We start from the raw sequence: 24,114 nt of genomic DNA, 5'->3' as shown, positions 1-24,114 counted from the left end.
CCTTGGCATGCTTTCTCCCCCTACCGTGGCTACTGAAGAGAGAGAGCCTTATGCTGTGGTGGTGAGAAGGGCAGCTGAGGCCATGGGCCTGGAGCTACCTTTAGTGGCAGTCAGGACTAATCTCCTGACGGAGGTGCTTCAACCGCAGCAACCTATTCTGAGCCCCTTTTGCCATTCAACTAAGCCCTGGCTGACATCCTTCTGGGCACCTGATCCAAGCCCAGCACAGGGGCTCCTGTGGAACAGACAATTGCCCGCCACTACCGCCAGGCTCCGGGCTTCCCCAGTGAACTTGGTGGTTCAAGCCTCTTCCTCTAAGGGCACATTCCCTACTGCTCACCCAGATACGGGATACAAGAAGCTGGATCATCTTGGGAAGCACATGTTCTCTTCCTCCAGCTTGGCATTTTGGTCCGTGAATACTGCATGCCTCTTGGGCCGAAAACCCCCATACCATCTGGGATACGGTTGTGCAGGTGCTGCCTCAGTGCTCGGAAGAGGCCCGGGGCATTCTCTCACAGGCAGTGGCGGATGGGAGAACCCCTCCAAATTCACGATTTGATGTGGACTGGATAACACCGACTCACTGGGCAGAACAATTGCCACGCTGGTAGCCCTTCGGGGCTACGCCTAGTTGAGGACATCTGGCTTTTCCAGGGATGTTCACGCAACCTTGCAAGATATGCTCTTTGATGCCCGTCTCCTTTTTGGTGACAAGGCAGACTCTGCACTGGAGCGCTTTAAGGATTCTCGAGCTACGGCAAGATCCTTGAGCCTCGCAGCGGCGACTCGTCCACCTCAGTCTGCCTTTCGCACCTTTCGGGCACCCCACCACATCCAGCCCAAACCAGCCAACTGTTCACACAAGCTAACGAGTCTCAGCGTGGCCGTGGATGTGGACGTGGAACCCAGCGACGCAGGTCTGGTTGCCAGCGGTTGGGCCAGTCCACCATTCCCACCCCTGCAGCTGCCTCCAAACCGTCCTAGTCCAACTTTTAAGGCAATCAAGAGCCAGTGGGCTGCAGGATTCGCCATCACCTCCCCCACGGGCAAACCATCTTGTCAGACAGGTGGGTTTTGCAGATAGTCCGAAGGGGCTACTCCCTCCCCTTCAAGACTACCCTTCCCTCCATGCCACCGTCTTTCAAATGAATGTCGGAGGATCATTTGACACTTCTCTGCCAGGAAGTTTCAGCTCTCGTGGCCAAGGGAGCTATCAAGAGGGTTCCTACCCCATAAGTAGGTCATGGTTGCTATTCCCGCTACTTTCTGGTGCCCAAGAAGGACAGAGGCCTGCGTCTTACTCTAGACCTCAGGCCCTCAACCACATCCACTGGAAGGAGAAGTTCAGAATGCTAACCATGACTCAGGTCCTGTCTGCCCTCGACCCTGGAGACTGGATGGTGGTGCTGGACTTGCAGGATGCCTATTTTCACTATCACACCTGACGCCTTCTCAGACGCTTCCTTTCATTGGTGCTGTTCTGGACACAGTGCAGAATCTGGGCCTATCCTTCCAAGCAGCGGGTCCAGAATATTTGGGCTCTGATACAAATTTTTCAGCCTCTGTCCCGGATTTCAGTGTCAGAGTCTGACCCTCTGGGTTCTGCTGGTGAGGAAGGAGCGGATCCAGTCAAGGGCCTTGTCTTGGATACCTGCGTCGTGGAGTATGCGTATTAGGGTGCGGTGGGAGACGGTCGAATGACGCTGAGAGGTCGAGGAGGATGAGGGCTGCTGCTTCTCCTTTATCCAGTAGGGTGTGTATTTGTCGTCTGTTGCGGCGAGGAGGGCGGTTTCCGTACTGTTTTTTTCTGAAGCTGGATTGGATTACCGAAGGTAAGTAACTTGTTCTTCCCAGACAAGGCGGTGTTAAGGACCAGGACGGCCATTTTATCAATAGTCAGACTGCTTTTCAAGTTGAGCAATCCATCTGTGCCCCAACATTCTTTGTTTGTCCTCACCTCCTGAAAGCGGAGGAGAGACTCCATTGGCTTTTACATTAATCGCACTGAAGACCATCGGGTGAATGACCAGGTCTTTGTGAGGTTCTCTCGGGCAAAGAAAGGCAACAGTGCAGAAAAAGATTTTATCAAAGTGGAAATACCTCTCCTTTAGGATCTGCTGCGCACTGGCCAAGAACTAGCCTCTAGAGGAGTTGAGGACCCATCTCACCAATGCCAAGGCTTATGCACTGCACTGGTGTGTGGTGTGCCTGTCCTTGACATCTGTCAAGCCTCAACATGGGCGTCAGTACTCACATTCACGAAGCACTATTGTCTTTCCAGCCAGGTCTGACGGGATGGGTTCGCTGTCCTACAAGATGTTTTGGCATGAGTCATTACATAGACCCACCACTTTGAGATTTACTGCTTTGGTATCTTTTCTGAAGGTCAGACATCTGCAGTTAGAATTGTATATAAGAAGAATAAATTATTCACCTTCGGTAATTCTCTTTCTTGTGGATACTATTTCTAACTGCAGATTCCTCACCACCTTCTCCCCTCCCCGTTCTGTGGAATAGTCTCCTTTTCCTTCTAAAAACGTCACACATTAGCGATCTGCAGAAGGATACCTCTGATCATTGATGGGTTCCACACCAGAGGGTGCAAACAGAGTTAAGAAAGAAACTGCTGTCGACATGCATGGGGGGTGATTATATGCGGCTCCATGGTCCCTTACAGAGTGGAACAAATTAATGGCAGTGCACCTTGTCCCCACATGCCCACATACAGGAAGAATGCTGTTTTAAATCTTCCAAATCCAGTCTGGTTTCTGGGGATATTCTAAAGGTGAAGAAGCTGCTGTTCGATAAATCATCCGCCAGAAAGAACCTTACAGAAGGTAAGTAACTTGTTCTTCACAGAGATATACTGACTAGGTGCCAAACAATTAGCAGACTACCTATCCGTGCAACTATGGCCAACAAGGCATTTAACAGGAACAGGCAGAATGGATTAAAGAGCATGTCTGAGCCATGTAGACTTGGCCATCTTAAATGAATCATCCTATCATAGTGGCCTTTATCACAGCCGAAAATGACATGAGTTGGCAGTATCATCGAAAGGCTTGGCCTTTCGAAGGTCTAACATCATAATGCCCTCACCACTGATAACCACGGCACCTGATAATCATTGGTGAGACATCAAGAAACAATAAACTCAAGGCATTTGGAAAGAGCGTATGGATTTCAGGGCCTAGATGAACTGATCAGTTGAAAGGGAAGTAAAGCTAGATCTCTTGTCAAGCCTCTGGACAAGCAGAGAGATTGACTTCTACAGCACCAGATGCTGGTAATCATGGATAAATGGTCCCTCTAGTTGAAATGTGTTCACACACAGTTGCAGGCCTGGTCCATGAGATAACATGAGGGAGGCCAAAGATAAGGCTACAGTGTGAGGATACACATTAGCTACTCTACATTGTGTTGACTTGTAAATACACCCATAGGGTGCGATAATCATGACTGAACCAAATTCCAACAACGTATTTGTTACTGATGAAAAATCAACGTCAACATGACTAACCACAATAAATGTAATTGCATGACTTTCCTGAATGTCATTTATCATCTTCCTTCCTTTCAGCTTCCTGAGAGAGCAATGTTTCAAATTAAGCAGTATAATTCTGAAAAGTATATGGTCTCTGAGTGGCAGCTGGAAGAAGCACAGGTTTTCTGGGCAAAGAAAGAGCAAAGCCTGGCGATGGAAATTCTCAGGCAGATGATAAACAAGTTGGATTCAGGCTCTTTTGAGGTAATTTTGTACGGTTGCGTTTAAACTGTTTTCTAATAGTTAAAAGCGTTGGTTCAGAGATTATGATAAAGAGCTGGCAAGCAAGTTGTTTTTCTCAGGGTAACTATTGTAGAAGGTATTTTGTCTTTGCTATGTACAGCACTGTGTCTGTAAATTCAATGTTTAACTATTCAACTTATTGTTACAAACCTGAGAGGAAAATGAATGCAAACTAATTTGAAGTATAAGCTCTGTAATGATAGAGGAATGCAGTGTATGCATAATTGGAACATTATTTTTATAAAGTATTTGCCATAATATTGACACATTCAGCCATCTTTGGCGCCTGTTGAAAAACGACGTTGTGCACTAATTGGGATATTATGAAAAAAGGCTTTTTGTTGAAGACATGTTGACAAAATCACTTTTACTTTCTTTACATACAGTGAAACTCCCATTTCTGTTGAGAAAGAATAATTAATGTTATTGACGCCGTCATCAAACAGTGGCTGAAGGCAGTGCAACCAAAGCGGCCTGTGGCTGAATAAAGCTCACCAAAAGCTCTTTTCTGCATAGACTTTTTGGTCATGGCAAAAGCAGCAGCTGGCAGACCTAGAAGTGTCCTCAACAAATATTTTCTATCTCCCACTAAAAAAGTAGAGCAATAATCACATTTTGCTATAAGGGAATTCCAATGGGGAATAGATTTATGTTGTTTCCAATTCAGCCTTTTTTTGCACATATGATTCTACATATCTTGATAAGATATGAGCAATTGTGCATTGTTCTATCTGAAAGAGACACGTTAGTGATAGATTCCTTACCTTACAATATACCCAGGCGCAGACTGGATCCGGAAAGTTTTCGCTAGCAGTACCTCTGCGCGCCAGTAGGTGGCATCCTGCGGCTCCGCGTCCGTGACTGGCGTGATGGGCACCGAGATGATGTCACTGAGAGTACTTAGGCGCCACCCATGCACGCTGACGTCAGTTCTTTCTTTTACCGCGCCGAAAGCGCTGATCCGGATTGAGCACGTACCTCAGTCATTTTTGACCACTTTTTTGAGACTTTTTGTCTCCTTTTCTTGTCTCCTGGTGCACGTAGGGATGCCCAGCTTTAAGTCTTGTGGGTCGTGCCACCGTAATACGTCGGTGGCGGACCCCCATGGTGTCTGCCTCTACTGCCTGGAGCATGACCATGACTCCCAGGATTGTCGGGATTGCCGTGCCATGGCCTGAAGGCATTAAGGGAGCGGCGCCGGAGGTTGCTGGAGGTCCGGCACTCCTCTCACCGCCGCTCTGGGTCTAGGGGCCGTTCGCAGGACCGAAGCCGTCGCTCCTCGGACTCTAAGTCTTCACCTTCAGATTCCGGTAAGCGACGCCATAAAAAGAAGTCGAAGAAGTGCGTTCTTTCTACAATGTCCCCCTGTCGCACCCCGGAGGTGGACGCGGGGACAGGGGCTCTGCCCCTGCAGCTCCTCCGGAACCTGGGAGTCCTGCGGCCTACCCGATATACCTGGGTCCGTCGGTGACTCCCGAATAGGTGAAAAGTTTCTTGCTGCCATGGACCGCCTGTTTAGGCCTTGGGCTCCCGCCCGCAGGCCCCGCAGACCCGTGTCCCGATCCTGCTGGCCCAGCAGCACTGCCTCTGGCTCTAGCCCCGGAGCCACTGGATTCAGCGCCCTCGGCACCGGCGCCTCAAGGTGCAGCACTGCTGGCTCCGGCCCCGGCGCAGCCCTTTACTCCGGCCACAGCGCCGCCCCTGGCCGCAATAGGCGCCGCACTTGGTGCAGTTTATTCCGCCCCTGCCCCTGTTCCCGGACCATTTTGTTCCGGCCTGGGATCCACGTTGGGATGCGACTCCAGCGCAACCCCAGCTGGCGCCGCTTCCGGAGCCGTTGGGCCCCTCACCGACTCCGGCTCTGCTACAGCGGCCGGCTCCTTCTACACCGGACTAGGATTGGGACGGCTCTGAGGATCCCCTTGCGCGGCAGTGTGACTTTGAGCAGGATTGGGTAGATGACCTTCAAGATGCGGGTGAACTTGATGTGTCTTCGGACCCGGGGTTTGCATCCCCTCGCCTACTATGGAGGAGGGCGCTTCCTACACCAGGGTGCTGCGTCGAGCTGCGGGCCCCTCCACCTCAACCTCCCTACAGTGGCCCTTAAGACCAACCTCCTTACGGAGGTGCTCCAGACAGCGTGTACCTCATCAGAGCCGCTGCTCCCTTTCAATGAGGCCCTTACTGAAGTCCACTTGGGTACTTGGTTGTGGCCAGCCTCTGGGGCACCGGTGGATAAGAACGTCGCTAGATGTCATCGTCAGGCGCCTGGTGACCACTCACCCTACACCTGAGAGCCTGGTCATTCAGGCCTCGACATCGCAGAGTGCCTTTCCCTCGGCTCCGCCGGATAAGGACTCTAAGAGACTGGACCAATAGGGCAAGAGGTTGTTCTCAGCAATTTTGGTGTTCCTGAGAAGATGACTATAGATACTCGTCCTGAGAATTATTGGGCAAAATAATCATATCTGGATACCAGGATGTGTTTTGAGTGGTATGGACACCTGTGATTCCAAAATTACAGAGGTCTAGTACTACAAGTTCAATCATAATTGCTTAAGAAGACAGCTAGAAGATGGTCCTCACATCCAAGGGGCTCTCCAGAGAAAACCAATGTACATTTCTATTTTACAAAAAGCAGACGATCTATTTTTATCAGCATTTTTCCAAGCCAGTCAGAGTTACCAGGAGGCAGGAGATCAGTCCTTTCACTGGTAATGTTTAACTTTTGTAAGCCGGTATCAGAAAATGCAACCTGAGCTTTCAGTTGTTCATGGAGAATACCCTGCTGGTGGAGCAGGTGGGCATCCTCCATGTACCCAATATGTCTCAGTGTAACAGAGCACATTCAAATCAAATAGTTGGAAGATCAAACTCTTGGTGTTTGCGCTAATACCCCCTCAGTGCCTCCTTGCAATTGGCAAAACGCCCTGGGCCCTATGCCATACCACAACCTTGGTGAAGAACCTAGTCTTGTGCTTTGACCTTCACCTTTCCCCTTTTAAAGAATTCTTAGATATAATATAAATAAGTAATTTCCATCTTCATCTGTCCAAGCTGCATCTTTGATTAGAGCAACTATTTTGACCAGATTAGACTAAGGACCCTGTCTTGATGCAATGATTGTCTTCCAAGAACCCCTCCCTAATGTTTAGCAGCGTAAACATGATGGGAGGTTAACAAATGCAGACACATTTGTAGGTAAGAAAGTCTGCATCATGTTAAATGGCAACTAGACCTCTTTTGACAGATTTCACATCTTAGAATCATCTGCAGTTGGTATACTAAATCTAGAATGTATGTGTTTTTGTTAATACTAATAACTCCCTTTTGCGGTTAGGTGCCTCCATTTTTACTACAGCCACAGGTGGCTCCTCCAGACATCTCGTAGTGGATCGATAAAAGCACCACTCACACGGTTGTAGCATTCTTTCCTTCTTTATGCATTCCTGGAATTCCAAGATCCGGAGCTCCTCTGATTTTAATCGTATTTCCTACTTTATTTTTCCCAATTGTTGGACTTGGCCCTTTTTGCAGGGTCATCCCTGAACTTTTTGCCTTCCTCCTGTATTTTGTCTGACCTGTTTTTGTTAGTTTTATGACTATGGGCACTTTACCACTGCTGACCAGTGCTAAAATTTATATGGTAAATTGATGTATGGATTAGTGATTCCATGATTGGCTGATTTGGTTTACTTGTCAAACCCTAGTACAGTGCACTGCGTGTGCCCAGGGCTTGTAGATCAAATGCTGCTGGTGGGCTTGTGGCACTGGTTGTGCCACCCACAGAAGCAGCCTGTAAAGTGTGTCTCAGGCCTGCCATTGCAGAGCCTGTGTGCAGTCTGGTACTGCATTGCTGAATGGGCAAGTACACCCATTTGCCAGTCCCTAAACCTTCCCTTTTCTGCATATTAGTCACCCCTATGGTAGGCCCAAGGGCAGGGTGCATTGTAGGTAAAAGGTAGGACATGCCCTGATGTGTGTGGCATGTCCTGATAGTGAATTACATCCATTTTCGTTTTTCACTATTGCGAAGCTACCTGTTCCCAATAGGCCAGAATGGGCAGTTTTATTATAACATCTTATAATCCTAACTGACTCAGGGAAATAGGTAGAAATTCGAGTTTAGTATGCCTGAACTCAGAATGATAAAATATATATTTTAGTAAAGTTGGTTTTAACATTCTGTGTTTGAAAATACCACTGTTAGAAAGTAGATATTTTCTTGCCTAACTGCCCAAGCCTGCCCTGCTAGGTTGTGTATTCCTTGTCTGGAGTTTGAGTGACAGGGGCTGCAGGATTCCAGGAGACAGGGTGAGTCAGCACAGGGCTGAATAGAGCCATCTGCATGTAGAGTGGTGGGAGGAGTTGCACCTGGGACTTGAATAGGGCTGTGCCTGTCCTCCACAATGCTGGCTCCACCTCATGTGGTGCGTCTGATGTCCCTGACCCACACTGTCAAAGGAAAGAAGGAGTCTTGTCAACAAAGTAATTCAGGACTGCACATAACTGATGTGGGCTGGGTACAGGACCCTTTGCCTTCAGAGAACAAAGGATTTGCTAGCATAAATATGGGGACCCAAACCCCAGAACTTTAGATCACTTTGTGAAAGAAGAAGAACCTTTGCTGAGGAGAGGAACCAGAGAAACTGAGGAGGAGACTATCCCTAAGCTGAGTGCTGTTTGGTGGATTGGCCTGCAGTGGTTGCCTGACTGCCAAAGAAAGGACAACAGCACTTTGTGCTACTTTCAAATCAACTTGTAAAGGATCTCCAAGGGCTTGAGCTAGAACTTGCCTCCTTCTGAAATCTCAGACAATAGACTTCAGTTCAGTTCAGATTAGCTTTATTCGATTTTTGAATTTAAAATCATAAAAGCAACAACAAAACATAGATAAATACAACAATGTATATCAATTTCTAAAACACGATTAAAATGATAAGAGAGAACAGCTAATCAATAGAAAAACAATTTAAAACAATGCCCTGTCAAATTGAACACCTCTAGGACACACAGTGCTATTAGGTCGGAAAGTGCGTTTTTTTGAACAAAGGTTCGAATCTGTTAAGAGCTAGGAAGCTAGGGGCACAAGGTACACATGGTCCCCCACCCCAGACGTTATAATTGTTTACTGCTGTTCTTGAAGACGTAATAGGTGGGATGCTCGGATAAAAGTCATGTAAATCCCAGATGCGAATTGGGCCATCCCACTCTTTGTGCTTGCATGATCGTAAAAAAGGGACTATGTTCATGTGCTTGAATTTAATTAGCACCAAGTCCCCAGGGATGGTTTTTGGCAGCGCGCCCAGCCACCCCACCCTCCTGACACTTAAAATTCCACCATCCAAGTTAGGTGGCAGGGGTCTGTTGGTCTGTAGCCAGGGCATGACCTTGTTTAAAAGGTCTTGACGTGTTTCATATTTTCCCTGGCTTGAAGGTGGGACCCCAGATATGACTGACACATAAGGGGCGGCTTCAGGTGGCAAGTCAATTCGTAGCATTTTTACAGGTTCGGGTTTGGCCTCAGTATGTTTTATCAGCGGGTGAATTTTGGCCGGTTTGAGGCCTGTAGCAGGCGACAATGTTTGCGAGGAGGCGTTCTTACAGAAATTTGATTTAGGTATTTCCGGAATAGTGAGGGGGATAGGACAGTTGGAAAATACCGGTTTTATACTTGGTGAAATGTGCGTTTTCATTGTTTGTTCAATGCTGGATAACCTGTCCCCCAAATCGTTAATTTTGGTCACCAGTGGTGATATGAGAGATGTTAGCAAATGTTCAAGCTCGGCCAACAAAGATGGTTGAAGAGGTGATGCACGGTTTTCTATTTTTCCATACACCGTCTCCCCCATCGGTGTAATTGGGTTGGAGGGGAGAAGAGCAGGACAAGTACATACAATTGGATTTTTGGCTTGCTTCTCTTTAACAATATCGCCATCGCGGATGTTAGACCCCGCCGGAGGTGTAATGGCTATGGTTTTGTGTTTAGTCAAGTGAAGCAGTGGATCCAGCAGGGTGTCGTTTACATCATCTGGACTGGTGTCCTTGCTTATGGTGGGCAGTGTGTCCGGTATATAATTGGTTCCACATAGTGCGTTAAGATCCTCCCAGAAGGACATAATGAAAAAGAAAACAGTATGGCTAGGAAAGTCACAATATAAACAATGAAATTTCGGTACCTCTTCCAAGGAAATGTCAGATGGGTGGCCCGTCCCGACCTCCTTTGGCCTCCGAGGGCCACAGAGGGCCCGCCCTTTGCCCGGGCTTAGCCCGGCTGGTCCCGCGCGCGTCCCGCGAGGCGGGAGGGGCGGCTGCCACTTATGCGCCTCCAGGCGCTGCAAAATGCTCCGTCGTTTCGGCGCCCCCGGTGGCAGTGAGGGGATGCCGGGATTTGAAGTCTTTGCTCTCTCCCCGCCGCGACCGCGATGTCAGGAGCGGCGTCGGTGGGGGGGAGAGCGAGTGCAGCAGCAGTGGGTGTGATGCTGAAAGTTGTGGAGCTGGGCCCCCACAGGTAAGAGCCCCCGCCAGCAAAATACCCCCGCTCAGCAGCAGGGGCGGCTGCCACTTATGCGCCTCCAGGCGCTGCAAAATGCTCCGTCGTTTCGACTTCACCAACCAGCCCCCCAGCCTTCTCTTGCTGGGAATTGAAGTGCCTGCTGTTGAGCTGGGCCTTCTGAGAGACTGCGTGTCGCTGGGAGCTGGAAGCGTGACTCGAGACGAAGAACCGTGTCGCCACCACACCCGTTTTCGTCGCATCACTGGAGAAGAGTGTCGCCGTTACAGCAGATGCTGTCCCATCACCGGAGAAGCATACCGCCGCTGTCGTAATCGCATCACCCGAAGCGCCTCGCACCATCTGAGAAGAGCGTTGCAGTTGCTACAGATGCCGTCCAATCACCGGAGAAGCATGTTGCTGCCGTAGCCGCTGTCGTTGCATCGCTGAGAAAGCATGCCACAGCTGTCGCCCCGCATCCTTGGAGATGAGTGTCGCCAACGCAGCAGACGCCGTCGCATCACCAGAGAAGCATGTCGCAGGGCCTGTCTTGGCTCAGAAGATTCGCTGAGTCGCCGCACGGCCGTAGGGCGTGCACGCATCGTTGTTGCATCAAGAATAAGATGCCATTTTGTTTCATTGCATGGGATCTTCATCGCATCACAGCGCTGCTTGTCGCATCGCCACGGAAGCGCAGTAAGAAACCGACAGATCACCTCCCCACGCCGAGAAGAACCGACCCATCACCATCCCCTACGCAGCAGTAGGGAACCAACGCATCACCGTTCTTGCGTGTAAGGAACCGACGCATCACTTTCCCTGCAACACTTTTGCTGTATAGCGTTACGCATCCAAAGGTACATTGAGTATAAAGTGTCACTCTTACCATCTAAAGAGAACTAAGCTATTTCTACCATTTTTAAAGTACAGTATTGTGGATTTTTGTTGTGTGTGGTCTTGTGTTAAGTCTATATATAGATTCTTATTTTTTTACTACAACTTGTGTGGTGTCCATCTGTAACAACTCCTTAGCGCACGTATATCACAATACAGTTATGTGTAGGCGTTGCCACCCCTTTGACACAATCACAGTACGTAGTTCTTGGTTAGTACACGTATTATATTTATTCTTGAGTGCTGGAAGTTCTCCACACAGCCGACACGTGTTTCGTCGTGAATGGGAGTGTAACCCAACAACTTTTTCAAGGCTGTAAAAGGTCAAAATGAACAAAACAAAAGATATGTTGCCATTTTCATGTGAACTTCTTGGCCATAAATTATAATCTTAGCCCAAACATTACACAGTCCTTGTGGCCCCTTTCATGCAAGATTCCACTCAAGTGTCCAATTGATAAGTTGCAAAGCACATTATCCAACATTTCTCCTCATTGAGGAAATACAATCCACATCCTGATAAGTAATCATACTATAAGGTATCTTCTCACATCTTTTCGATTTAGAATCACAGTTTAAATGAATATATTGTATAACACATAATGTACCTCTATAACCTTATAGAGGTCTATGATCCTGTATAGGATGGAGAGATCAAGTACTTGAATAGACTTATTAAGCACTGATCAGCAGTGGTAAAGTGCCCAATAGAGAGCTAACACTGAGACAGAGAGAAGCTCTCTGGATCATGAAAATGCGGAGTGTAGAACATGGTTTAAACCTTGACCATGAGCTACATTGCTTTCTAGGGAGATAACTGATATAATAACTCACATGTGGACACTAGAAATGTAAGAAAATTCTGAGATAATGTTCACATTTGAATGTATGAATAATGTATCCTTGATGAAATATGAAAATGGGATATTAATACAGGTTTCCATTAATGTTAGTACCATGACTATGTACTGACCCTACATGATGGAGAGACCATTAGTTCACTGAGATAATCTAATGAACACACACGTGCACTTATGTATATAGATTCGAATGGCTTACCAATAAGATGTGTCTTGAAATACTAATAAGGAATGACTACTTATTAGCGTCACCTTTGCGGAAACGCTCACATTGGTTCCGAATACTTTGCATCACTTTGAATTGGTAAAATAAATGCGATGTAGCTTATTATGTTTAACCTATTTATAAATACATTAATACTATTACCTATTTCACTTACTATATCGCACATTAAATGTATGGTTAGGTTTTATACCAATCTTTGGTTAATATGCATGACACAACCAAATGAGTACTTAAAATTGAATTACTGACTATAAGATATTCTCATTTCTCTGAAAATATGTATGACTACACGGAAGAAAATAGAAGCACTTCTGTTAAACTCATAGAGCTTAATTCTAGATGCCTCACTATCGCGGATCAGTATAGAAAGTGGACCATGGAGAAAAACAAGCTAGATTCTGAATCTTCTCCTATGGTCAAATAAATTAAAATAATGGATCGGTTTGAATAACCCCCCTAGATAAAGTTTTGAAGATCTGTGTGTAAATTAGTGGCCAAGACCTTTGCGTTTTGGTAAAAATATCAGCTGTGATGCAAAACGAATATGACTGAAAATAAGTAGACCATACAAATAACGAAACGCGTTTATAAAATCAGCCCACGGAAAGAAATTAATCGATAGTAATAAAAGACGACATTAAACAATAAGCTTTTAATTTTTATTGACGCTATTAATACATAGCATAGAACGAATAAATCTGTTAATATATGCTACAGAGACAGAAGCCCAGTTTGATGAGAACAGTATAAGATGGCGACCAGGTCGCCACAGGACCAAACACCCGGAATTCAGTACTTGGATAGATTCACATGACCCTTCTGAACCAATCGAAAGGTTGCAGTGAAACGAGGGTCATGCGACTTTCAATGACCTATCAGGGACGCCCTGTTTGAAACACCGAAGGAGCAACAATCGAGCACACGCGCTGATTGTGAACGGGGGAACCGACGGACAATAACGCTACGGGCTAGAGGTAAGAGGAATGGGCACCCGTCACAGTGGGAGAGCCTATTCAAATGCATAGAGCCTTTTTTAAGCACATGGGGACGAACTTGGAATCGGAATAATGGGCACCCGGTACAATGGGGAGAACCTATTAAATATACAAGAAACGATGGTAGAGACGAACTGGGAACTGGGGGGAAAGTCTTAATTTTGGAGCTTTCTCAAAAGATGGATGGAGAATGACTAATATTACCCTAACCAAGGAAATGGATCAAATAGGAGAATGTACTGATAAGTGGTTAAATATAAATAAGTAGAGCCAAGACTACTTGGGTTACAGATAAGATGAGGATTTCTCCAGGGAAAATTTTGAAACCGCTTAACACAAACTGAAAGACTTAGACAATAATAAGTAGATAAATATATAAAAACTCTATACCACTGGGAATTATATATATACTAATAAGAACACTAATGTTCTTTTCAGCCAACCTAAACAAAGTGTGAAGTGGAGTCCTATGGACAAGATAAATTGGACACTATAACAGAAGAGCCCCGTAGAACCCCTATGCGGGTTGGAATTATCACCTACACTTCCAGATCCACACCGACCCGAAGACCACCCTCAGAGGCACCCTGATCTACCGACCCCCGGGACCACGCACACAATTCAGCGAGGACATCGCCGACTTCGTCAGCCCGCATGCCCTCCCCTCCGCTGACTACATCCTCCTGGGGGACCTCAACTTCCAACTGGAGAACAACAACGACCGCAACACCATCACCCTGCTTGACAACCTCGCCAACCTCGGACTCAAGCAGCTGGTGTCCACCCCCACCCACCTCGCCGGACACACACTCGACGCCGTCTTCTCATCCAGCAAAGACATCGCCTTCAGCCACGCCACAGGACTCCACTGGACGGACCACAGCTGCGTCCACTTCACCTTCAGAAGAACGATGATCCACCACCACCAGCAACAGGTTGCCCGAAGAAGCTGGAACAAGATCACAGCCGACCAGCTCGCCGCTTCCCTGAGCCAGCACCCTCCTGCCAGCTCAGCGAACCCCAGCCAGGCCGCCGACAACCTCACGAAGTGGATCAGCAACTGCGCGGACGAACTCACCCCACTGAGGACCCCGCCCGCAGACCCGGCAGCAAGAAAGCCCCATGGTTCACCGACGAACTCAAGAGCTCCAAGAAGAACTGCCAAGCCCTCGAGAAAGTCTGGAGAAGGGAACCAACACCGGACAACATGACCACCCTCAAGCTTGCCACCCGAAAGCACCACCAACTGATCCGCGCCACCAAGAAAACTGCATTCAAGGACCGGCTGGACAACAACACACACAACTGCAAGGAACTCTTCAACATCGTGAAAGAGCTCTCCAACCCCAACGCCGGAAACAACGACATCACTCCATCGCAAGACCTCTGCAACTCCCTCGCCTCCTACTTCCACAACAAGATCGCGGACATACACAACAGCTTCAGCACTCAACCGACGCACGCCACGACCGCACCAACGCCCCCCACCACCACCCTCCGCGCCTGGACTCCGATCAGCACCGAAGACACCGTCCGCATGATGAACTCCATCCACTCCGGATCTCCGACCGACCCCTGCCCTCACCACGTCTTCAACAAGGCCGACGCTGTCATCGCACCCCACCTGTGGGACATCATCAACACCTCCTTCGACACCGCCACCTTCCCGGAGAGCTGGAAGCACGCCGAACTCAGCGTTCTACTAAAGAAACCAACAGCGGACCCCACCGAACTCAAGAATTACCGCCCCATCTCGCTCCTCCCGTTTCCAGCCAAAGTCATCGAGAAGACCGTCAACAAACAGCTGGCCGCCTTCCTCGAGACGAATGGATCCCTCGACCCCTCACAGTCTGGCTTCCGAGCCAACCACAGCAGTGAGACCGCCCTCATCGCTGCCACCGATGACATCCGAGCCCTGATGGACAACGGAGAAACGGCGGCCCTCATCCTCCTAGACCTCTCCGCGGCATTCGACACTGTCTGCCACCGCACCCTAGTGCAGCGCCTCAGCAACGTCGGAATCCAGGAGAAGGCACTGGAATGGATCATCTCCTTCCTCGACGGAAGAACACAGAGAGTCCGTCTACCACCGTACAAGTCAGAGGCCACCGAAGTCATCTGCGGCGTCCCTCAAGGATCCTCGCTGAGCCCCACCCTCTTCAACGTCTACATGAGCCCCCTCGCGGCCATCGCACGCCAACACAACCTCAACATCATCTCCTACGCCGACGACACCCAGCTGATCCTCTCCCTGACCAACGACCCCGCCGCCGCCAGAGCCAACCTTCACGAAGGGATGAAAGATGTAGCCGAGTGGATGACGACCAGCCGCCTGAAACTGAACTCAGACAAGACGGAAGTCCTCATCCTGGGCTCCTCGCCCTCCGCCTGGGACGACTCCTGGTGGCCCCCCGCCCTGGGCACCGCACCCAAACCGACAGACCACGCACGCAACCTGGGCTTCATCCTGGACTCCTCCCTCTCCATGACCAGACAAGTCAACGCCGTCTCCTCGTCGTGCTTCAACATCCTGCGCATGCTTCGGAAGATCTTCCGGTGGATCCCCACCGAGACCAGGAAGACGGTCACCCAGGCCCTCGTCACCAGCCGACTGGACTACGGCAACGCCCTCTACGCCGGAACGACCGCCAAGCTCCAGAAGAGACTCCAGCGGATCCAGAACACCTCAGCCAGACTCATCCTCGACATCCCACGACACAGCCACATCTCCGGACATCTGAGAGACCTGCATTGGCTCCCCGTCAACAAAAGAATCACCTTTCGTCTCCTCACCCACGCACACAAAGCCCTACACGATCAAGGCCCGAGCTACCTCAACAACCGCATCAACTTCTACGCTCCCAAACGCCACCTCCGATCAACCAGTCACGCCCTCGCCGCCGTCCCCCGCATCCGAAGAACGACAACAGGAGGAAGGTCCTTCTCCTACCTGGCCGCCAAGACCTGGAACTCCCTCCCGACCGACCTACGCCTGACCCAAGACCACCTCTCCTTCAGGAAGAAGCTCAAGACCTGGCTGTTCGAGCAGTAGCAGCACCCCCCCCCCCCCAAGCGCCTTGAGACCCTCCGGGTAAGTAGTGCGCTCTATAAATGTCTTTGATTGATTGATTGATTGAGTTAACAACCAAATACGATTGTCAATCATATTTACCAGTTCACTAACTAATACCAGATAATACCTGAACTATATAAAGAATAAAAAATAAAATATGACTTTACTCCTACAGCTATAAGAGAACAGATCTGGAAATAGGTATTTATGCATGAAATATCAATCACATATAAACACAGAGTGTTTATACTGTAAACAACTATGAGCACGAGATACGTCACTATACCTCCGAAAAATGCCTGAAACTAGGTGGTGGTTCAGGGTGTTACATACTATACAACTAGATGCATGATGGTCACAACAATCTTGACAAACCCACGACTTAATAAGTCTATTCAAGTACTTGATCTCTCCATCCTATACAGGATCATAGACCTCTATAAGGTTATAGAGGTACATTATGTGTTATACAATATATTCATTTAAACTGTGATTCTAAATCGAAAAGATGTGAGAAGATACCTTATAGTATGATTACTTATCAGGATGTGGATTGTATTTCCTCAATGAGGAGAAATGTTGGATAATGTGCTTTGTAACTTATCAATTGGACACTTGAGTGGATTCTTGCATGAAAGGGGCCACAAGGACTGTGTAATGTTGGGTTAAGATTATAATTTATGGCCAAGAAGTTCACATGAAAATGGCAACATATCTTTTGTTTTGTTTATTTTGACCTTTTACAGCCTTCAAAAAGTCGTTGGGTTACACTCCCATTCACGACGAAACACGTGTCGGCTGTGTGGAGAACTTCCAGCATTCAAGAATAAATATAATACGTGTACTAACCAAGAACTACGTACTGTGATTGTGTCAAAGGGGTGGCAACGCCTACACATAACTGTATTGTGATATACGTGTGCTAAGGAGTTGTTTCTGTTAGAAGCGTATGCTCATGTTTGGAAGGATTAAATGGTTCCTTCTACCTCATAGCACCGTAAGAAATAACCTCTACACCAAAATAAATTGTGAGACTTTCTAAGTGGCGCCGAACAACCTATACCAAACCACTGCTTGTGCTTTACGTGGTGTCCATCTGTAGTGTTGTCACTGGATTACTGTGTCTGTTCACAAATGCTTTACACACTGCCTCTGAGATAAGCATGTCTGCTCGTGCCAAGCTACCAAGGGGGTGAGCAGGGGTTATTTTGGAAGTGTACCCAATTACCCTGACTAGACGCAAGGGTCCCTATTTGGTTAAAGGTACCTACCTCTGCCAACTAGAGATCCCAAATTCAACACCAATGTACATTTTGAAGGGGGACTTTATCTCCCCAGTAACCCACACACTGTAAGTGCTGTACTAGGTTTAAGAGACAGTTGTCTGTGTCTGACACTCATTCCATCCATATATGGTGTTTGGATGGGTTTCACAACTGTGCCTCATTTGACAAATGAGAGGATATGCACACCAAAGCTATAAGAGAAATAGGAGATACATTTTCGTGGCCCGTATTCATCAGGGTAAGTGATTGAGATCTCATCCACCATCTAAAGTAAAGTCTAAATCCCCAAAGAAAGTACAACATTCTTCCTCTCACTATAAGATGAAGAAAAATATGAAACGCAAGAAAGATGGGCTATCTTTCGACCAAAGGGAACAGTTGAAAATCTGAGGCAGAGCAGGAATATCAGAAAGCAAACACAAGGAGATGATGGACGGAGCGCTGAAACTTTTCAGAGACTCACCCTCAGTCACAGATCTGGGTTGAATCCATCATCATTCTTTAGCTCAAATCACCACCTCATTTCAGACCCAGCTATATGCAAATCAGTCTTGACCCTGTGCCTCATGGGAACAGTCCAGCCCGAATTGCCAAGAATATATTTGGGAGATGTGACATAGGGTCAGAACATGGTGTATGCTTGGTCCCATCAAAATACTCACTAGACCTCTGCAATTTACTACTTCAAAGTTGTTTACACTGCCTCCTCTTGGTGTCATCAGTGGAGGTAGATTCGGAGCAGCATCCTCAGGAACCGTTGTGGAATAATATCCAGGTAGGCCTATGCATACAGGGACCATGTGATGCGGTGACGAGGGCGGGCACACATCCCTCTGGTCTAGTTCAGCAGCAGTATCCTGCAGCTCCAAAGGGCATTGAAGCCCCCTTTCCTCTGGTGAGGCAGAGGTTTAAAAGACCTGGCCTGTCAGCTGCCCAAAGTGGGGGCACAATTCAGCTGTCAGGAAAGTGTCCTGTCCCCTTTGCATCCTGTGCGGGAAGATGGTTGAGTAGCAGCCCATGATCGATGGGGCTTCTCCACTTTGGGACCGCGGGCCTGGAGTGGTAAGCACACCTGAGGGGTGAGCTTATGGAGGAAAAGACAAAAGACCCTGGTGGAGGGGCGTCAAGGTGTGGGCCACCTGGGACTGGGCAACACCATCAAGGATGCCGTGAGGCCTAGGGTCAGAGTGCTGCTCTAGCATTTATGGTCTGCTTGAGGTCTGGAATACTGCTGGTAGCAGACTGTGGCATGAACAATACGTCTGATAGAAGCCCTGAAATTTTGCATCAGCTGCTCCCCAGGCATTTCCAGATTATTACTGAACTGATGATTAGTCCTCATAGGGAGGCTTTGCAAGACTTTGTCTCTGACCTTCCTTTGTGGATCTCATCTACATCTGAAGCTGGCCTTCACAAATCCATTAGCTTCACAAAGACGGGCAATGTGATAACTGTGATGAGTTAGGATGTATTATATGGTGTAGTTGTTCAGTCTCACAGTGTAATACACTTACCAACCCCCTTAGGACCAGTAGGTTTCTTTTGTCAAACCTTCAGCTCAACCCTGGGTAGCTGTGGCTCTGAGCAGCTAGGCTTACATAAACGAACAAGCGTAAAGCATTAAACCGCACCAAAATAATTGGAGACGAAATTGACAAGACACTCAAGAAATCAAACAACTATTTATAAAGAAAAAATATACTGTACAGTTCTCCGTCAGACCCATGCTCACACCACATCGTCAACAAAGCCAGCGCCACCATCGCACCCCATCTCCGCAAGGCCATCAACATCTCCTTCGAGACCGCAACCTTCCCCGAGAGCTGGAAGCACGCCGAGATCAACGCATTACTCAAGAAACCCAAGGCTGACCAGAGGGACCTCAAGAACTTCCAGCCCATCTCCCTGCTCCCGTTCCCAGCGAAGGTCATCGAGAAGACCGTCAACAGACAACTGACCCGCTACCTCGAGGAGAACAACATCCTGGACCAATCCCAGTCCGGTTCCGCAGTAACCACAGTACCAAAGTTGCCCTCATCGCCGCCACCGGTGACATCAGCGATACCAAAGGGACATCAGGGCCCTGCTGGACAACGGCGAATCCGCGGCCCTCATCCTCCTGAACCTATCAGCCGCTTTCGACACTGTCTGCCACCACACCCTACGCACACCCCTCCACAGCGCAGGGATCCGAGACAAGGCTTTTGACCACCTCCTTCCTTTCCGGCAGAACCCAAAGTGTCCGCCTCCCCCCTTTCCGTTCCGAAGCCTCCAAGATCATCTGCGGCATACCCCAAGGATCATCCCTCAGCCCGACATTGTTCAAATTCTACATCGCACCACTCGCCCACGTCGCTCGACTGCACGACCTCAACATCATCTCTTACACCGACGACACCCAGCTGATCCTCTCCCTCACCAAGGACCCCCTCACCGCCAAAACCAACCTCCTCAAAGGAATGAAGGCCATCACCGAGTGGATGAAGAACAGCCGTCTGAAGCTGAACTCTTACAAGACTGAGGTCCTCATCCTCAGCTCCACCCCCTCAGCCTGGGACGAAACCTGGTGGCCAACCGCACTGGGAGCAGCACCGACACCCACCGACCACGCACCCAACCTGGGGTTTATCCTCGACTCAACACTCTCCATGACCAAGCAAGTCAACACCGTCTCATCCTCCTGTTTTAATACCCTCCTCATGCTCCATAAGATCTACAGGTGGATCCCCATTGAAACAAGAAGAACGGTCCCCCAGACCCTCGTCAGCAGCAGGCTGGACTACGTAAACGCCCTCTAAGCAGGAGCCTCAGCCAATCTCCTGAAACTACTACAACGCATACAGAACGCCTCTATACGCCTGATCCTCAACATCCCTCGCCACAGCCACATCACACCCCACCTGAGAGACCTGCACTGGCTTCCCGTGAACAAGAGGGTCACCTTCAAGCTTCTCACCCACGCACACAAGGCACTCCACAACATCGGCCCGGGTTACCTCAACAGACGACTCACCTTCTACACCCCGAACCGCCAGCTCCCCCCACCGACCTCGCCCTCGCCACCCTCCCCGCATCCGAAGAGCGACCACCGGCGTCAGATCGCTCTCCCACCTTGCTGCCAAGACCTGGAACACCCTCCCCATCCTCCTACGGCAGACCCAGGACCTACTAATCTTCAGGAGGCTACTCAAGACATGGCTATTCGAGCAGTAGCAGCACCCCCAATTACCCGACCAATCCCCCCCGCTGCCCCCCCCCCCTGCCTTGAGTCCCTCACGGGTGAGTAGTGCACTTTATAAATGTTCTGATTGATTTGTAAATGTTCTGATTGATTGTATTGACACCAAAACCAAAAATAATTACAAGAGGTTTCCTTAGATATAGCATTTACAAGCTATAGTAATTTAAAACATTTTATTAAATTGCTAACAAACATTGGCAAACTCAACAAATGTAACACTGCGAAACCTTTTTCACTAAATCTTTGGGCTAGTTGTATTGCAGCTACTTAGAGTCACTTTAGATGGCCAACTCCAGTAGGGAGCAAATCAGGGGGACCAGCAAGGTCATCCGAAACAGTGCCTAAGCAGGTGAAGCAGTCTTCAGTCAGTTACAGGCACTTTTTAGCTATTGCTGTAGTTTCCTATAGAAGTGGTCCTAATGCAAGGGACTAAGGATGCTGAAGATACTCAAGTATGCTATGGATGCAATGCAGTTAACAGGGGTTTTCCTGCAACTACTCCTTGATACACAAAGGGGTTGAGGCCGTCCTTGTCACAGGGCCAATGTCCCTCTAAGTCCCTTCGGTACTGGTAGAAGTCCTGTCACCCGGTATCGCGACACATCCGAATCCTTCCCCGGGCAATAACTCTGCTTCTGGGCGGCCAGGCTGCACTGAGATTACTCTCTGTGGCTCAGGAAATGTAGGTGCTATTTTGAGCATTGGGTCCTAGTGTCCCACTGCTGCATGGCAGCGGTTGGTGGCATTCTGAAGATTGTGGACAACCAACTTGTCCCAGTTGGCTTCTCAGCTGGTCTTGTGTTTTGAATAGGAGGTCAGCCAACTTACCCTTAGATACTGTTTGCTTTGATTGGACTTAGTAGGGCATAGCGGGCACAGTCCATCTTTTTTGCTAGCCAACAGGTTCAGCAGGTACAAACCACGCCGGTGCAGCCTCTTTTTGCCAGTTCCCCGGTGCAGCAGGGCAGTCCTTCTTCGGTCCTTCTTCCAATCCAGCTGAGATCTGAGTTCTGGGTGCCAGGGGTACCCTATTGATGATCAGAAAATACTCTCAGGGTCGAATGCAGTGTTAGCCAATGGGCTACCAGCTTCCTTCCATCCTGATGACCAATTCCTGGGAAGTGTGGCATCTGGCTATCCCAAGATGCACCATTATGACCTCTCCCAACATGGCAGAACCTCTCTCTTGGTGTCCAGAGGTTCCTACTCCAATCCAGAGGAGTGGCTACCAGGGCTACACTCCCCTGAAAAACCAATTTGACAACAGGTTTCCCCTCTTCTTCCGGGTGCTAACTAGTCTGCATAAAGAATGGGGCTGCTCCTCTACCATCTATCCCCTCATTTGCTCTTCAAAGGCCGCTTCAGCTTTGAAGCTCACCTTTTGGGCGAACACCCATGTGTCTTCCTGCATGAGGGAGGTAACACCTCTCTGTGGTGTAGGCCCTATTGTCTCTTTTCCTGGGAGTCGATAGCACATCTGTCTAGGAGGGCAGAAAGCTGTCTCAAGTGCTAGGTCATTGTGTACTCATTATGGGCCAGGAGATTGAAGGCAACAAAGTGGTAACTTTGTAAAAGTTTCAGACTGTAACTTGTAACATTAATTTCGACTTGAGTATCAAGTCCGGCTTGGTGTGATGAGTCGTTTGATAGCCTGGAGTACCAACTTTGGTCACAACCTTCAGGAGTGAGCACAGCTGAGTGGGTCAGCGGGTAACCATGTACTCACCAACAGTTTTGCATTTTTATTGCCAGAACACGTAAAATATGTGTTTTGCCCATAAAATATGCTACACCCTGCTTTGGGTGTGGGTAGGCCTGCCATAGGGGTGTCTTAGACATGTTTCAGAGTGACATTTGACTTGGTCACACCTAAGGTGGCACAGCCAGTGCTGCAATCCCTGGGGTGACTCTCTAACTTATAAGCCCTGGGAACCATATATCAGGAACTTACAGTTAAGCTATCCTATGCCAATTGGATAAAGCCAATGTAACATACACGTTTTAAAGACAGGATGTTATACGGTTCCTATAAATTAAGCAGGACTGTGAATTTGGTAAACATAAACTTCAGAATGGGGGGCTCAGTCCACGCAAATCATCACAAAATGTTGGCCCAATTTCTAGCTATCTCACAGTGGCCATCTGAACCCCTAACCGTACCAGGTTACCAGATGGCATCCGCAACTTTGAACATGACCAATTGAATTCCCCAGAGAAATACTGGAAACAGGTCTACCCTTTTGTTGTTACTTTTTCATTCCCAAGCTAAACACAAGAATGATATGTATTTGGCTTTTCAATCTTGTATTGAAATAATTATATTCTTATATAGAAAGCATGAGCTGCAATTATTAGGCAGATGAAACAAAGCATTGTAACCATTATGAGATGGTGAAAAAATAAACAGTTCAACCATGATAACAATACCATAAGATAATACTCCTACCTAATGCTACCTATATTATCAAGAGCCTAGTGGGAGGACCCTCTGCCAGATCTATTAGGACAGCCTAACCCCCAATACCCGAGTATAATGTGCCAGGAAGCCAGTCTGGGTAGAACAAGCTAGTATCCTGTGCTTCCATTGACCAACTTCAAACAGGAAAACACTGGTTCCTAAAGACTTCCTGGAAAAATGTTTAAAAACCTTCTGGGTAAGCTACTCCCATACTTGCATGCACTGTTCGAGACCTCTGCATTAGATGATCAGCTGCCCACCTACCTCCGAGTGGCCAAAATTACAGTGATTCTCATGTCTACCTGGGTCTCATATATACCCATCCCCCAACTAAACACAAAGGTCCAAATGTATTTCTAAGGTTCTGGAGAACTATTTGTTCCTGGTACACCTGTACCAAAATGGCTTACTTTCAAAATTGTCTACATGACACAACATTCGGAGAATTAACAATGCACTTGCCCTAGCTCATTCCGTGTGTGGTCCACTCATTAAAATCTCGAACCTCCGGGTCAACATGGTCTAATCACTGATCCCCATCAAGGGCAAATACAGCAGCAATGCACAGCGGCCTTCGATTGAGTCTCAAGATTTTGTATGTTTTTACATCTATTCATCAAGGGGGGAGAAAGCGGAAGTAGCAGGGAAACAAGGCTCTGCTGTTAGACAGTCTCTGGAAAAAATCCCCTATACTGTCATCCTGACCCATCGCCCTCTCAAAATGCAATGACTTACTCCAGTGGTGTACCACCTCCAGAACTATCCATACTCCATCAGCCAAGACTTCTTTGTACGTCT

The 24,114-nt window shown here is 48.2% G+C and overlaps 1 protein-coding gene across 1 annotated transcript in view; it reads left to right on the top strand.

Annotated features, from left to right (window-relative positions):
* The window catches only part of ATM (ATM serine/threonine kinase), a 1,399,724-nt gene that overhangs the window by 1,117,753 nt on the left and 257,857 nt on the right, over positions 1-24,114 (top strand). The window contains exon 47 of the mRNA XM_086935231.1: positions 3,584-3,751. Within this exon, the coding sequence (XP_086791357.1) occupies positions 3,584-3,751 (168 nt within the window). The remainder of the gene's footprint in view (positions 1-3,583; positions 3,752-24,114) is intronic.

The sequence above is a fragment of the Lissotriton vulgaris genome, chromosome 8, assembly GCF_964263255.1.
Source record: "Lissotriton vulgaris chromosome 8, aLisVul1.2, whole genome shotgun sequence".
In the NCBI taxonomy this organism is placed as follows: Eukaryota; Metazoa; Chordata; class Amphibia; order Caudata; family Salamandridae; genus Lissotriton; species Lissotriton vulgaris.
The sequence above is the reverse complement of the archived record's forward strand: the minus strand, read 5'-3'. Positions and strand labels throughout refer to the sequence as shown.